Genomic DNA, 17,829 nt, shown 5'->3' with positions numbered 1-17,829 from the left:
TCTATTGAAGACGCGTCCCAGTAAGGCAGATCAACTAAGATTTGCTACAAACCGACAGATAAATAACAGACACTATACTACATATTATTTTAAGTTTATTGATAGTTTCAACGAATCAACAAGAATGATAAATGAACAAATAAACAACGCTAAGATGAAGTGGTCACATTGTAAACCAGGGCCGGGCACACTTCAGTGCCGCAATTGACAGTTTTCGCACCCGTATCGATGGTGAAGACCGCGTCTTGGGGCACGGGAACGAGTCCCTCCATGGGTTTGTCAAGGGCGGGAATCTTGCGGGGTCCTAGCACGGGGTCAGCCCATTGGTATAACTCAACACGGCGAGCGTCTAAAACAAAAAATATTTCTAAAACAAACAAAATGGGATAGTCTGATATAATACGAAAGAAGGTATTTTTTTGGTAACTTTGAGGGCTGCTTACGGACAAACGATTGGCTACATAGCTGGTTTATTATATGTACATGAAATGTAAAAAAATCTGTCCTTTAGTACCAAAATGTGTTAACGTTCTAACCAATAACATGGATGGACTGTTTCTACGCTGTGTTTCTTTTGGTCCAATGTCCTTATAAGGGATAATTCTGGACCCCTGTAGTTATTGCGGTTATCTATTTGGCCATATTTATCGGGAAAAGAAATATTTGTATATCCGATTTGATGTTCTTAATTACCTTTTACTCCTCTCTCAGTTCTAGCCAGCCTGAGAGCAATCTTGGCGGGAGTATCTCCCTGAAGGATGGGTAGCTCCACACTAAATAGTCCAGAATATGCCTGGTTGTTCGTAAATCCTAACTTTACACTTTCCTCTGTTCTGAAATATTAAGTAACAATTTAAAACCAGCCAAGATTAAAAAAAAACATTCAAAATTAAAAAGCTGAAGGATTTTAGTAGATTTTCATGACTCCTTTATCAAATAATAGCGGCTTTAGATGGGGGAGGAGGGGTATTTTATTCTAGAGGAGATTAAACTTGAGATGGTGGTGGTTTTCATTCTCTTCCAAAATAGGACCTATGAGAAGCTACATGGTAAAGGAGAAACATATCGGTTCAGCGGTTACAGACAGATAGAAATTGTGTAAAGAGGATTGTGAAATTTCTTTCTTGCAAAGACTTGCCTTGCCCCAATATGCTTTATTTCAGAATTTGAAGTTGCCTAAAATAGCTTTCAAAGTAAGTAGATTTAGAGAATTTTCTTCAATAATCTAGGATATAAACAGGATAACAAAACAATGGATAAATGATACATGTGGATATTTATTGACAGTAGAAGGGGAGTGGTTAGGATAAATGAGATGGGTAGTAGGGTGGGTCGATTTTGGACATTTTTTTTCTGAGGCCAAAGCGGGGATCTGCACTCAATTTATATAGATATAATACACCTCTGGGTGATTTAAAATTTATCCTAAGTCTTAAAACCGCTGACGACCAGACATTCAATTGTATAGCTATTTGTAAATGGGAGTCAAAATTTATTGAATCAGAACTATGGCTTCATGGTGCTCCCTGGAAATGCCTTGAGGAGCTGAGTCAGGAACTTTTGTCCGTTTCAAAAAAATCTCGTTCCTAGCCTGATAAAATCTAAAAAACCTCTACAAATTGGACAATTCTCAATAAACCTTTAAAAATTTTGGTTTTTTAGTGATTTCTAAGGCTAGGAACGAGATATTTTGAAACGGACAAAAGTTCCTGATTCAGCTCCTCAAGGCCTTTCCAGGGAGCACCATGAAGCCATAGTTCTGATTCAAAAAAAAATTGAATGTCGTCTTTGCATACTAATAAGTAATGAATTATATTTTTAAGTGGTCGTGTTCTAAAACTCAATTTTTTAAAATTCTTTTTCGGCCAGAAATGTTTTTAAGGTTAATTTTATCTGTTGCATATCCCCGCTTTGTCTAATTCCGATATGAACCCACCCTAATGGGTAGGGAGCAATGTTATTTTAGACAGCTGCGAATATTATTTTATGAGAATACATGAGAATCTGGTGAAACATCCAATATCTATTAATATACATAATATTAACGATGTTAATAGTTAATACACACCTGTACATAATCATTGGTTGACCAGGCCTACAATCCTCTCCTCTCTCTCCCAGGTCTGTGCTCCAGGCAAGGTCACAACCTTCCAGCTGCAGAGTTGACTCAATATAATCCTAAAAACAAAAAATAATCTTATTAGGGTCCTTAAAATGGTAGGATCGAAATTTTTTTTATGATTTTCAAGAACATAGTTTTTTTTAAGACAACATTTTATTACTTAGTTTTGGCAGAATTACATTATCGTTATTATTAAATAGTTGCTTCGCCCCTAACCTTTAAAGGAGGGCGGGAAGATCAGAAAAATAGCCAAAAAACCATTATACTGCTTCCCTCACCAGCATTCTCAAAGATTTTCAAAAAAAAACCTCATAATAAAGGATTATTAAAGATTTTATATTTACCTTATTTTTAACAAGAACATCCATTTCATCCCAAGGAAGAGAAGTGTCCAGAGCAGAAACACCTACGGTATCAACTCTCTCCTGCATGAAAGCTACGAAAGGCATCACTTTCTTCATGTACTTCTTCAACTCTGCCTTCTTACCTAAGATATAATTCTGAAACAATTTAATTCTCTAATGTTTGTTAAAAAACAAACATATTTTATTTGTTCTGTTATCTTAATACACTTTAGTCAATCCTATTATATAAAGTAATAAACGTTTTTTGTCTGTCCCAAAGGATCTCGCTAGCCGCTGAACCGATATTGTTAACCTTTACAGCGAAGCTTCTTATAGGTCCTGGGAAGGTTTTAAACTATTTTTGGGGAAAGTGTCTTCACCCCCCTCCCCCTCACAAAAAAAAATATTTTTTTACTCTTTTGAAACTCAAATTTAAAATGGGATGAGGTCGACTTTTCCCTATCCTACCTTAAGTGCCCCTAGAGGCTTCTAGGGGGCGTAGCCGCTAGTATTAGTTATAGTAGTAAGTTTCCAGGACCTAACAGAATCTAAACTGTAAAGCAGAGCCTTATAAATCCAGTGGTTAGCGAGATCCTTCCGTACAGACAGACAAATAGAGATCATGTTACTTTTACATAAGGGTGTTAGTAAGGTTTTTTGTCCATCCATTAAGATTTCACCAACAACTTCACTGATTGAGTTCTCCATTTTAAAAATTCTTCGCATAGTCTTGGGATATTAGTTTATATGGGTGCAGTCTTAAGTATATACGACATAAAGCGACTTACCCATTTCTACGCTGATAGCTTTCTTGTCTGTGACCCCCTTATTGTGCATCTCCCTCATGGTGTCCAGAATTGTGCACTGCCAGGCAGGGTAAGACTTGGCCACGTACACTGTACAGTGGGTTGCTGCCTCAACAGCAGCAGGAGCGGCGCCTCCCTTCTTTGCCTTAGCAGGAGTCATGTGTGCCTTTAATCTTAACCTAAACAAAAAATTATGTTCAAAAGTGAGTTTCAGCTTCATAAAATAGTGACCTTTTGAATATTAATGAGGGTAATGCTTAGAACAGGGTAAGAATGTACTTTACCTGAAATCTCTAACAGCATCCATGAGATATTGTGACTGCTGAATGACCGTAATATCAACAGGACCAGGGACTGGCCAGGCTGTATTCAGAATAGACTCTTTCTTGCCCAACAACTCCCAAATATGTTCACAAATGTGAGGACAGATGACGGAGAGAATTATTGCCTGTCATAATGGATATATTATTACTTGGATGTTACGCCAGATTTTCCAAGTCCTCTTAACAGTCAATTTTTCAGCGGGCTAAAATAACTATACCCCATCCCTTCCTTTACTGCTGGATGAATGAACTGACCAATAAATGATAGCAACCTAATTTGACGACAAACTTTCCCCTGTCATAATATCCACGTATATTGTATATCCATTCCTGCCACTCAATATACTGCATCACCAAATCCTTACACATACCATCCTCTCCACACAGTTCTCTGTACTTGTCTCGGGCGGTTTGCAGCTCAAAGAAACCGGTTTTCAAGGCCTCTTTGAAGAGGAGCTTGTCATAGGCGTCGTGAGCTTCTTTCAGTTTCAAATTCATTTCATTCATAAATACAGTGTCGTGGAAGGTTGGGTTCTTCGTCCTAAATAAAATTATAATTAATTTTTTAGATTATTTCAACACCTCACTTTTATCTTTAAAAAAAGTATAAGTATATATTATTTGAATAATAAAAACGTAATTGTAGAAGATATCCTTCTATAAAAAAGTAAGCTTTTTTGTCTGTAGCGAATATTATACCTGGACTTAATATTGGTATCAGCTAGCATCTCCTTAACCCACTCAATCAGAGTGTACAAACGAAGGATACCTAACATAAAAAAAAAATTAGGTATAATAAAGGATCCGCAGGAAGTAAAATATTTTTGTCTGTGAGTTAAATCCATGTCTAGAATAAGTTTAGAATTTTTTATATTTCACAGAATTTAATAATGTTGTCAAAGTCCAAAAAGGCAATAAGCTAACCTGCATCAGCGGTAGAAGTAACAAAATTAGCATCCTCTACAGTGTCACCAGCGTCAGCAAGGGCAAGTCTCATACCATCAGCTGAAAACTTGTCAATAGCCTCACTATATAATAAGTTCTTTAGAATTTTGTAATTAAATTGTAATATATTTCGCGGCTTATTTTGTTACTGATAAAGAGGTAAGGTAAGCAAACATAAAAGTATTTATTCTTTACTAAGTTCAAAAAGCCTCATTCCTAAGAGTCATAAAATTTCCGGTAGATTTTGACATTTTTTCTGAATTTAGGAGCAGATGACCGTTAGCTCTGATTCCCCTGATCCAGTTGTTTGGCTGATCTGGCCACATTGCCTAGTGTCATACAAAATAAATTCAACATTCCTTTTTTTATTGCTTTAAATGTGCAAATTAACTTTCAATTGGATTGGTGCGGTGTGTAGAAGAAGGATGTCACCCCCCCCCCCCCTCCAAACTAGATGTTAGGAAGAACTGGCTTTCCCCTTTTTCATCTCCTCATGTGAATCTCTCGTTAATCAATGAGCACGTCACTTAATTAATATCATTTTATATAATGTTTTCAAGCAAAAATAGAGCTTTTAATGTATTGGTCCAGCGGTTGGCGAGTTCCTTCGCTTCATAAAGATAGACATCCTGCAACTTTTATTCAAAAGATTATGAATTTAATGTTCCTGATGATTGTAAAGAGCATATGTAAGATGGTTAGGAACTAAATCCTTGCCAGACACACGGATATCACAAGGATACCAGTACTCAAACTCACGTCGCAGACGCTCCAAGGCTTCCTAAAACAATGTCAGTCAATGGTATGAAATAGTTTTAGTATCACATGTATTCTGTAAATTTGATCATTTGTTATTAAAATAAAAATGGGTTCTAATCTGCTACAACATCTTTTCTCTGTATTCTATACTAGTCATTAAAGAATAGAAATGCTATTTATTTTCTTATTGCGGCTCTAATTGGACAATTACATAAATTATAAATCTAATTGTATAGATATTTGATAAAAAAAAATATAGGTAACAATCTTATTTCACAGAAACATTAATATTGAAAAAATACATATACAGGGTGCGCCACATAAATCCGGACTTTTTTTAAACGGCCATAGCGCCAAAACTACTTAACCAATCAGGACGTTTGACCCCACTATAAAAAGCTTAGGTAATGACCTTTTTGCCCATGAAAATCTTTGGACGATGGAGGACGTGTACGCCGAGCTGGCCGTGCATAAGTTCAACAAGGCAGATTCGAATTGCGCAGATAGTTTACCGTGGATTTATGACTTGAGCCTACTAAATCTGGCCTCAGGCCATCTGTAGGCGAGATGGACTAATGAAACTTGCTTGAGATACTATCAGATACCTAGTGAAAACACTAGAAAAGACTAGAGCTCTCTGTCCCAGCTGACTTGGCTGAAGTACTCCGACAAAGTGGATCGTGGTAGATTTTAAGATGTAAAAAACGTCAAAAATCTTGAAAATTTCTCGGTTCTTGACTTCAGGGGCCCATATGGAACCTTGAAACTCGTTTTAGACTATGTATTGCGCTGATAACCCTATCTTGATCTTCATGCCATTTTTAAAAAGATATAAAACGTTGTTCTAGCTTAACTGTGGCCCAAATAAGAGCCGCCGTGTCAAAGGGTAGCTTTAAAGATGGGTTAATTTGGATCCTGCGGTTACTCACGTCCTTAATGAGATGTGGCCTCCCAGCAGCCCCGATCATAACTCAATGGACTTTTGGGCCTAAAGCGCCATTTAAGCATGAACCAATAGATGCGCCCATACCAAAAAGACCTCTCTTATTGCTCCTATCATGGAGAACTTCGCCTGCTTGAACAGGGACATGGTGACCAGGGTCGGCGGGCGGTTCAGGGGGCGGGTAGAGGCAGTGATTGAGGCTGGCGGCGATTTTATCAAATAATCTAATAGTCATATACCTAGGTTGCTTCCCAGTTTTTAAAATTCAATAAAATCTTTAAAATTGACGATTTTATGTTTATTTGTTTAAAAACAAGAAAAAGTCCGGATTTATGTGGCGCACCCTGTATCTGGGCTTATAAAAGGAATATTTAAGTAACAGAACAGTTATTAATCTCAACGCATTATCGATCGACAGCTTTCCGCGGATACCAAAATAGAAAAAAAACATATGATTAAAGCCATTTTTTGTTACCTCCAAGGGACCGAAGGCCCAAGCTAACAAAACTGGTATTAATATTATGATTTTTATTTGAATATTCGTGGAAAAATGACTGTAATACGATATAATAAACAGATTACAATCAGCTTAGAAGCCATACCTACTGAAAATGTTTTTAAAATCGCCAAGCAAGATCATGAATATACCTTTGGTATGGGTGTAGATTTGGGCATTGCAGCCCCAAGGAAAATATAATCCCAAACATCAGCTGTCATGTCTGCAGCCTAAATATAATCAAAACTAAATCAATACATGTATAATGCAAGGAGGAAAAGGACATTGGGCTGTCTATTACACTAGTCCCTAAAGTTTTATAATAACGTTCTATTTTTCGTTGGCTTAAGTTAACAACTTTGGGGACTTTTATAATTTATTGAATTTTCATTGGTTGGTTCATTAAGTAAGTGTAATAACATTTCAATCACAAATTATAATCTACAGGAATGGTAATTTTATGCATCATCATCTAGATAAATAACATTAAAAATCTTTCCACGTTTTATCTTTTATTTTAATTTTTTGCTACCTAATTCTTAATTTGTTTTCGTTTTTTGACAAAAAAAACTTGACTCTTACCTTAATATTCAAGGCATTGGGTTTACTGGAGTCATAGGTTCCACCCTGTAGTAGATGTGCTACTGTGTAGTACGCCATGTAGATGGTGGAATCTGACAATCCTTCAATGAGCCAGGACTCGTCCCAGGGCAGTTTGCTGCCAAGGCCGTAAGTTCTGCTGCAAGCGTGCTCCTGGAGCCAGCCTAAATAAATCATACAGAATGATTTAGATATTTCATTAACATTCTTCAAATTGGATAACCACCATTATCGACCATGTTAATAACCAAGCCCCCCTTCCCCCCTGATATTATCATTAGTGCGCGAGTATTACTTTAACTAGATTTGAAGATGCCCTAACTCGTCATGTCTACGTCTAAAGAATCCAGAACCGTGTTAACCCTCAAGTTGGGTTGAAGTATTATTTTCTTTTTTTTTCTTCAAGCATCTATCCGAAAACTAAGAATCAGGGTTCTAAAGCCTTCTTACTTACCAAGAGTTCCTTCAAAATTCTTTCTAACTTCATCACTGAAAGTATTGAGTTGGTCCAGAAGTTTCTTGGTTCCCTGTTTCCAGTCCTGGTCTCCGTAATCCAGGTACCACTGGTCGCACAGTGCAACTACACATTCATCTCCAGACCTAAATACATGATCAATTTGAAATTTTTAAAAATCAATGGAGCGTTGTTAAGGTTTTAGATGGTTATCTCAATGAGATAACACTTATTTATGGAGACAGGTTGTATTAAATGTCTCTTAATAAGCATGCCATGTCTATTCAGAAATATAATAAATCTTAAAATCTTGTATAAACGGTAGGATCATTAGGTAGGTATTAAAAGTTAAAAAGGGAGAGGTCATTTTCTAGTAAATCCCGTAAAGGTGTGTGTTATAAGGCCTAAAAATAGTAGTAGAACGATAAGGTGCTCTAGATAAATGTATTCCCTATTGAATAGAACAATAGGGAAATTTTTTTTTTTTTTTGATAACCGTACCTGGATTATCTAAAAAAAATACGAAATTTCTATCAAACGCTTTGTTTGGCTCAAACTGACAAAAATTAAAAAAAAATATAATTATAATAATAATGTTTTCTATAGGTACAAGGTAAAGGTTAAGAACAATCTATACCATTAAACAAAGGAAGAAGTCATTCTTTACAGGTTGATTTATTATAATTATATTTTTTTTTATTTGTGTCAGTTTGAGCCAAACAAAGCGTTTGATAGAAATTTCAGATATTCCAGGTACGGTTATCAAAAAAAAAAAAAAAATTTCTTCCCTATTGTTCTATTCAATAGGAAATACAAATATATAGAGCACCTTATCGTTCTACTACTATTTTTAGGCCTTATAACACACACCTTTACGGGATTTACTAGAAAATGACCTCTCCCTTCATAGAAATAAAGTTAGTTCCTTTGTTAAATAATAATGTTTATAAACTAAATTTGCAGTCACTTATAATTCTACCTGGAAATGACAGTTTTCTCTGGCTCCATATAAACTACAGCGTCACCAGCCTGGACGAGGGTGTCCTTGATCAAGGGCTTAGCGTCCTGCACAGTCTTACCGCTGTGCTCTCCAATAATCATCTTACCCTCATAGAAACCCTAAAAATAAGTCTAAATAAATTCAATGTAGGCCTCATACATAAAGATTTAATATTGTTATTTTTTTAAAACTTTATCAAAAGTGATTAATTTTTACAAGCAGACATCCTGTTACTTATACATTAGAAGAGAATATAGGAGATCATGACATCTATTAGACTGTTAAATAGATTAAGTTATATACTTCTTTTTTCATATTCGTTGGCTTTAGAACATTAGTGAATTTTAGTAAATTTTTATTGGTTGGTTCAAAAGTTATTGTCAAAACGTTTCAACCAATAATTTTAATCCACAAAAATGGTAACTTTGTTTAACACCAATGGTTAAGTACATCAATTTATCTTCCATATCTTATCCCTTAAGATTGCTGAAATTTCCCCTTAAACGTTAGAAAAAAATAAATATTAAAGATAAACTTATATAAAAATCCAACCACAAAAAAGTGTTAAGTAGTATACCTTTAGGTAGACCATCTCTTTGGCCTCTGCCAGCTTATCCCTGTCATTCTGGCTCTGGATCTTGAGCTGGTCCACTACAGTAACAGCTGCCAGGTCCCCAAAGTCAGGTATGGCAATGATGGGGACAGGATCGAAGGGCAAAACCATCTCGTCAGTAATACCATACTTCTCCCTGAAAACCATAAATAATATGACCTCTATTCTTTAACCCTTACAGATCGGGGGGGTGGGGGGGTCATATTGACCCCCCTCTCTATTTTTTCAATGTCATTTTTTTTGTAGGTAAGATAGAGAGTTGTGACTTCATGACTTTTTAAGTTTAGTAATTATACGTCGGCAAGAGTTGATTTTATTAGGATATCTGGTCTGTGTCGGTCGTGGCGTCCGGTCAAAGTCGGTTGGGTAGCACCAAAATTTTAAAAAATTCTAAATAAATCTTAATTTCTACATTATGACTTTGTATATAAGGTAGAAACCTAAAATTTTTTTGGTGAGATATCAATGACCTTATGAGAAAAGTCGTGTTATGACCGTTTGACCGCACCCTGACCGACTTTATGACCGATTTTTGTCTGGCTTTTACTACAGACATATATCATGAATATCGTGGCTTCTATTACAGCTAGAGACCTATAATTTTTTTTGGTAAATCCTTGAGCAATAATAAACAGATAAGAATATTAATTGGCGCCGCCAACCGCCGTTTTACCGCCGTAACCGCCGAAAATGGCGGTTTCCGTTATTTGCCGTTTTTTGGCGATGATCAGAAAAAGTATTTTTTTTATTATAAAAAATAAAAGTTCGTCCTAAAATTTGGTCATCCTAGCTGCAAAATTGGCCGCTCTACAGCTGTTTTAAAATTTAGCGGCTGGCCGCTAAAAAGCGGCTAAGGAGCGGCCTGGCCGCTATGACTAGAAAAAGTAATTTTCTCTAAAAATACACATGAACCACCAGAAAAAATTTTACGTCTTTATCTGTAACAGAAGCCGAGATAGAGGGGGGGGGGTCAATATGACCCCCCCCCCCCCCCGATCTATTAGGGTGGGAATAGGGGCCCGATCTGTAAGGGTTAAGAGTCATTAAAAGATAAAATAATCTAATCATATCAAATATATAAAGTAGAAAGGTTTTCTTTGTCTGAAGTTCATATTCTGCTAAACAGATTGAACTCTTCTTTTAAGGAAAGTTTCACATAGGTCCGGGAATACTTTTAGACTATTCTTATGTTTCCTTACTACCCCTTTGTATATAGAAACCTTGTTTATAATAGTCATTTACCGTTTTGTTTGATAGACAGCTTTCCGTAGAAATTAAAGGGCTCCTCGGGCTAACAAAGCGATTACTAATATTTTTTTAGTATTATTGCAAATTGTCTGTAATACGATGTTAAACATGATTTTGCAGTGTGGCTTAGAACCGGAATTATTCCTGCGCATATTAATCGGTTTCGAATTGAACTCATACTCGAATAAAAATACCTAAATGGTTGTTTGTTCTTGAGGTCCCTGAGTGCAGCCCAATCATCAGGAGAATCACTAGGAACACTAGTAACAACACCTGTTCCTTTGTCCTCCTAAAAGGCAAGAAATATATGGAAACAGGTTTGTATATTCTGCACTAGATTAATTTTTTCCCCCTGCTACAAAAGTTTTTATGGAAAAATATTCAAAGAACTCTATATTTTAATCATTCTATCCCCCCTCCCACATATTTTTTTTTAACAAGGAGGGGGTGGGGTGGGGGAATGGAATTTTTTTTCAGTTCTCTTAATTTTTACATTTCCCCCCCCCCCCCAACCACATATTTTTTATCCCCCCCCCCCCTCCCTTAGCAGGGTCAATTATGCAAGATATACACCCCTGTATGGAAACTAAAGATACAAATCCAGGGAAAAGAATGTAAATATGAATATTACGAATAAAAATAGAAAAAATAAGTATTGTACTAAAATAGGTAGCTAAAGTTCAAGGGGGGGGGGGGGGGTTAATGCAACCATCTCGTAATCAATGATTAAATGGCACTTAGAAATCGAATTTCGATCTAAAATTTTGCATGAATAATCCTTGGTAGGTCTATTTTCCCTAAATCGAACAAAAAGTTGGAAAAGTAACAGCTAACGGCTTAGCCGTTTTGCCATTTTTAGGCTTTCTTAAGAGCAAATTAGTCACGAAACCTATCTCCACATAATACTTTTTGTCGCTCAAAAACCTTATCAAACGGTTCTAGCCGGTAGCTGTTGGTACTAGAAATTTTAAAAATGGTTATTGCTCTCATTTAACATGAATTAAACCAAAAATATGTTTTCAAAAGTTGATTCCCACGTAATTAATGATGGAATTTGCCCTGAAAATAGGCAAAAAAAAAAAAACAGCTAAACGGCAGAGCCGCCAGACGTTACTTTTCCAACTGTTGGTTCGATTTAGGGGAAATAGGCCTACCAATGATTACTCATGAAAAATTTCAGATCTAAATTCGAATTCTAAGTGCCATGTAATCATTTATTACGAGATGGTTGCATTAACCCCCCCACCCCTTTATTAACTAATCAGCCGTTTTTTAGTTTTTCCCCTGGTCGAGAAATACTCAATACTCATGTATATAAAAATTCAATTTTCATAACAATAACAGATGAAAACATTTTATATCAGTCTATATTTCTTTTTCTGAATTTTCAAATTAATTCTCTTGTTGGTTATATCCAATTAAGAATACCTTGATAGTTAGCATGGGCAGGGTGTAGATGGTCTTGTAGTGGGCCAGGGGGGCGGACAGAGCCATACCAAGGATATCCTGACCGACAAGTTGGGCCACGACCCCGGTATCTCCCTCTGTCTCCATGAATCCCTGATAGGAAAGGTTACGGGCGGCTCTTTGAGTGCAAACCCAAACTTCTCCACTCTTCAACCTAATAGAATTAACGGCATTTTATTGAAAAATCTTACTTTAAGTATATTGGAAAAACATTTTATAAGCCGTACACAAGGGTGCAAAAACGTCATTTTCACTTTCATATGTTATTTCTATATTTACAGTTCATAATAACTAGCCTACACGGTAAAAAAAAACTTGCTTTTATCTCAATTCTTATAAACATGTTAAAAGTTGTAGAGTATTTCCCCCTCAGCCCCCCCCCCCCCCCGGAACAAAAAAATTGGTTTGTTGCTTTAGGTAAGGTTATATTAGACACCGCAAACACAGGCCCGCAGTGGTGAGGGAAAATAACTAGGGGAAGGTGGGATAGGACAAGAAAATAGCCTTAAACCACCACATGACATTTTTAAAGCTTCCTTGAAAAATACAACCCATTTAGAACGGTACATTTCGAGATCTATAGCTTCAGACTAAAAATACCTTACTACTTTATATTATACCTAGGATTTTTGGAAAATAAATAGAAGGAACGGGGGGGGGGGGGGGCAGTGGTCAAAAAAAACATTTTGTACTTACTTGCAGGCAACATAGGCCATATCAGGCCTGACCCAGCAGTTGGTTTGTCCATACATAGTCTCTGGTCTCAGCGTGGCCGCCACCAGGTAAACTCCATTCTTAGAGAACTCTGCCAACTTTCCAGTTGGGTTGTTCACCTAAACAATGATTTTTTATTTGTTTTAATCGCTGACTTTGAGGGCGTGTACATTATACTGTTTATATTGAAATGGTACCCAAAGCTGATTTTCATATTACTTAAACGTTGTCTTAAAAACTTTTTTAATTTAATTTATTTCAGGTTAAGGTTTATAGTACAATCTTGCATTAAATTAAATAGTCCACCGACTATACGGATTGGTCAAAAACACACAGTGTTGTTGGCCCATCCGTTTTACAATTAACTCGTCGTACAATTGTTTATTAATTAATATCTAGTCGTGTTACTGGAAAATCTAATCCTAATGCTGTACATCAACCAACCCTACAGATAGTGTCATAGGAGAGCTTTTTATAGTGAAGCTTTCCCAATCACATTTGCGATTGTGGCCGATTTGGGTGATTTCATTAGGTATATCTTGATTGGTTGGTTCAACATAACAGTGTCCAAACCATTCCTGTTTATTTCAAGAATATATTTTAGAAATTCCACTAACCTTCATCTTGATGAGTGTATACTCCTGTGGGCCAACCCCCTCACCAGAGCTACGGTCATGGTCCATACAGGGTTGACCGTCCTTAGCAGAGTAGATGGTGTATCTCTTTCCAAACTTAATTTTGTTTCTCTCCTTTAGCTTTACAAATTGCCATCTAAAAACGAAGAGGTGCTTTTTAAACATACTTTACTCATAAACAAAAAAAATGTGATACTGATATATTTTTGTTCTAAATTGTCATTTTTTTTATAGAATTACCTGACGAAAGAATCATAGAAAGGGTTGACATCAGTTGTTATAAAACTTCTTCTCCAATCGACCCTCAATCCCATGGCCTAAAGCAAAAAGATTTGTTTTTAATGAAACTTTCGCCTATGTTTTAAAGAAAATCTATCATTCCCTATGTGAACTTACACACACAAACAGAAACCTTTTTATGGTCTTCATTAGCCTCCATTTATATGAGAATGGGTGTTAATAATCTAGATCAGACCTTTGTTGCAGATTTCACCCAACTATTGCAGACAATAAATCCTTTGTTGAACTACCTTAGAACATTCTCTTTGGCGTGTTGCTCCTATTCCAGGCAAAAGCATTTCCCCCATTTTTACAATGATCTGATTGTCACGCATCTGATGTTTATTAACCAATTTTAACGTCTTTAATTAATATTATAATATAAAGCAAGGAAGTTATAGGATCGAATATTTAAACCGATATTTGATTCCATATCCTTCCCCACTACGACGATCTGCCGCACTACACGTTATGCTACAGTCGCAGGTTTTATGACTTATAAAGGTCTTATGAAAAACGCAGGAGTCCAAAACGTCGGAGTAGAAACTTAACCTAACCTATTTTAAACTATCTTATAGGTTTTTAAATGCCTAACCCCTGGGGGGCTTATTTGTAAATTCATATCTTAACCTAGCCTAACCTGTATAGAATTTATAATACGTTAGAAAATTAATGTTTTAACACTCCTGTGTTTGTCCGCTCCGACGTTTGGGACAAATGCGTTTTTCCTGAGACCCTTAAAAATAAATAATGCTAGACCACTACACGATACACTGATTTAATCAAATAGGCAAAACAATTCAATATTTTTTCAATAAATAAAAAACTTACTCTAAGATCCATCTCAGTTTTGGGTGGGAAATACTGGAGCCAATAGTTGACATCAGCAAACTTCTTGATTTCCTCGTCCTCAAGGCCCAGAGACTTCATAATCTGCCACTGATATTTACCTAGGAAAATACATTTTTAGTAGAAATTAAGATTGATTTTATACAGGTATATAACTTTAATCATGGGGGAAGCGATGGAAATAAAAATAGCATAAATCTATCATATTTAGATTAGTTAGATTTAGAATGGCAGGAAAAAATACAAGAATAGTTATTTATCGCATCGTATTATTAACAGCTTTCCGCGGATAGCAAAACGATAAATTATTATTGTTTTAATTCCGAAGACCCGGTTTAACAAAACTGGTATTAATATTATGATTTTTCATATTACTATTCGTAGATAATTGTTTATAGTAACATGATTTTTCCGTATGGCTGAGAATTGGTTCTGATCCAAAGGATAATTTTTCGGTTTCGAAGCCATACTGGATAAATAATAATATATCACTTACCAGGCCCAGTTTTGGCGGCAGCCTTACTCTTCTTTCCCTTAGATTTATCCTTGATGATAGGTTCATCAGATTTCACTTTCTCCTCTACTACTTCAGATTCCTAAACCAATATGAAAATCAGATTTGCTGGATTACAACAGTCTTTTGATTTAAAAGCACAAAGAATTGACATTGTGCTTTAACTTCAGAATGTTTTAAAGTTGCGTGACGTAGAACTGCAAAGAAACAGCTGCAGAATCGCTAATCGCCGTGGCATTTTGATTGAAGGTCCTGCCGCTGTTTGGGAAACTCAATGTATGCTTGCTAACATACATATGTATAAATGAATTTATTATTATTTCGAGCTTACACCAGATTATCATTTACTCTAATAAAGTGAAACTTGTAGCTGGCTATAATCACAATCCCCCAACCCTCAACTTCTACTGGATAAACAAACTGACCAAAAAATGATGTCTATGATTGCAACCTAATAAAATTGACAATTTTTCCTATTTCATAATATCAACGTTTATTCTACATCCAATTATCTATATAAATCAATAAATAACAATAAAAAGTTTGATGAACCTGAGGAAACTGTGGTGGGAATCCATAGGTCTCCAGCTCTCTCTTGATTTTATCTGCACACGCCTTGATGGGCATACCAGTTACATGGAATCCAAAAGGAAATAGACACTTCTTTCCCTAAAAAAAATACTTAAGTTAATAAAAATATTAGGGTTGGCAATCCGTATCCGAATCTGGGATCCGGAATCCGCCCAATTTTTAGCCAATTTTGGAATCCGAACCCGGAATCCGTTTTTTAATACCTAGCGGATTCGGATTCTTAATTGGTAGGCTAAAATTAGCGTTTTTAGTTTTTTTTTCAACTCCGCCTTTTTGAAGGCAATGATTATCATTATTATATATAATATCTTTTAAAATTTGGTGAATTTCGGAAGTGAATTATAGAGAACATTAATTTTTAGGACAAATGTAGCACTTAAATTCTTTAATTTCAAAAAAGCCTTTAAAAATTTTGGAATCAGAATACGGAATTCGCCTTTTTTTGGACGGATTCTTGTAAGAATCAGAATCCGGTCTAAAATTTGACGGATTGCCATCCCTAAAAAATATGCTTTTATCAAAAAAATAATCACTTAGTTAAATTAAATTGGCATTTGATGAAACTATTCTAAAAATTTTAATTTTTTGGGATTTAGTTTCCTAATATTTCAATACAAAATTTTGGATTTACAATAATTTATTGGCTATTGTCATATCCCTTTAGATAGAAAGGAGATATCTCTGAATATAAAAACTGAAGAATATTTATGTTACCTTTAGCCTATGGAAACCAACGGCAAACTCACATTTACAGATAGTAAATGTGTGACCAAGATGAAGCCTACCGTTCATGTAAGGATAGGGGAAGGTAACCATCAACTTCTCGTCTGCAACGAAATTAATATAAGATAATTTTTAAATTTAAAAGGAAACCTTTTATATAATTAGGCTCGGTCCGTCGTCATATACGGATAGCTCTTATTGCTAATCAAAACATGTTAGAATTGTCCTATGATTTCAAACTTTGGGTTATGATTCCTGTAATAGTTAAGTACAATTTTAAAAACATAGCAACCTTATAATCAATACAAGAAAGTTCTATGTACATTTTATGATTATTTTAAAATTAAAGAAACATATGTATTTACTGTTTACGAGTCTAAAACTAATACAATGAATTCCATGCTGTAAAATCGAGTAGCATCGCTAACAAAAATATTATTATCAAGTCTACTTGATCATAACAAAAGATTTTATTATTGGATCTTAAACCAGATTATCATGTTTTTTTTATAAAGTAAACATGTAGCTGGATATAATAATGACCCCCTCTCCACCTCCGTTAATCCATCCCCTCCCCTCCTACAGCATGAAGATAACCATATTAGGAACCTAAATTGACGACAACTTTTCCATGTCATAATATCCATGCGTATATTATATATCTATTGTTAAAGCATCACCTGGTGTTCCCTCCCCCTGGTCAGGCGCATCCATCTCGTAAACCTTCATCTCCTCCCACTTCTGCTGGGCTTTGCGCTCCACCTCCTTCAGGAACTCGACCTTGAAGGTCCCTTTCCGGTCACTGCCTGACATTTTGTAACCAAGCTTTCCCTTCTGCAAAGGGTTGGTAGCATGAAATGCATTTCAGAATTTCAGGCATAAGTTACAAAAGTTCCACAAGTATTAATTTACATAAGGGGGGGGGGGGGGCGTAATGACATTTATTCGTAATCGATGAGCAAAATGGTCTAAATATTTAGCTAGACCCTTCAAACTTGGTATATAAGCCTAGTCCTATAGGTATTACATCTAAATGGCAAAAAAATCCAAAATTTTTTATTTTAAGGTTAGGTTAGGTAAGAAAAACCCTGCGGAAATGGGGTTTTTAGGCTTTTTTGATCTATTTTGATGTGGAAACTTACCTTAAATTGTTTTTTTTTTAGGGTTTTAACTTAAATACACTGTATCTATTCATATGGACATTATTTAAGATGATTCAGCAAGTCGGGGACCGACCCCAGAGGGCTAGGTGGGTGGCCCGCAGGGGTTAAGTGCATTTTTCCCAATACATATGTTGTGATACATCTAATTATAGGTTTTTTAGGTCAAGGAACTCAAATTTAGAGCTAAAATAAGCATTAGACTAATCTGAAGCTAGCCCCAGCGGGCTAGGTTGGTGGCCCG

The 17,829-nt window shown here is 35.8% G+C and overlaps 1 protein-coding gene across 1 annotated transcript; it reads right to left on the bottom strand.

Moving 5' to 3' along the window:
* Nucleotides 1–80: 80 nt before the first annotated feature.
* On the bottom strand, nucleotides 81–17,293 carry LeuRS (Leucyl-tRNA synthetase). Its single transcript, XM_080150307.1, has 26 exons — nucleotides 17,106–17,293; nucleotides 16,417–16,529; nucleotides 15,664–15,780; nucleotides 15,094–15,193; nucleotides 14,580–14,698; nucleotides 13,710–13,786; nucleotides 13,452–13,605; nucleotides 12,817–12,953; nucleotides 12,082–12,274; nucleotides 10,848–10,942; nucleotides 9,370–9,541; nucleotides 8,772–8,911; nucleotides 7,793–7,938; nucleotides 7,321–7,502; nucleotides 6,891–6,968; nucleotides 5,210–5,321; nucleotides 4,760–4,871; nucleotides 4,520–4,626; nucleotides 4,295–4,364; nucleotides 3,929–4,136; nucleotides 3,557–3,723; nucleotides 3,255–3,451; nucleotides 2,467–2,609; nucleotides 2,069–2,178; nucleotides 694–833; nucleotides 81–349 (listed from the first exon to the last, which is right to left on the bottom strand). Exons 1-26 carry the CDS (start codon nucleotides 17,236–17,238, stop codon nucleotides 150–152), a joined length of 3,522 nt encoding a protein of 1,173 aa, XP_080006433.1. The 5' UTR covers nucleotides 17,239–17,293; the 3' UTR covers nucleotides 81–149.
* Nucleotides 17,294–17,829: the final 536 nt, after the last annotated feature.

This window comes from Acartia tonsa, chromosome 2 (genome assembly GCF_053477335.1).
Source record: "Acartia tonsa isolate MP-2025a chromosome 2, ASM5347733v1, whole genome shotgun sequence".
Taxonomy (NCBI): domain Eukaryota; kingdom Metazoa; phylum Arthropoda; class Copepoda; order Calanoida; family Acartiidae; genus Acartia; species Acartia tonsa.
Note: the sequence above shows the minus strand (reverse complement) of the source record. Positions and strands in the feature narration are given on the sequence as shown.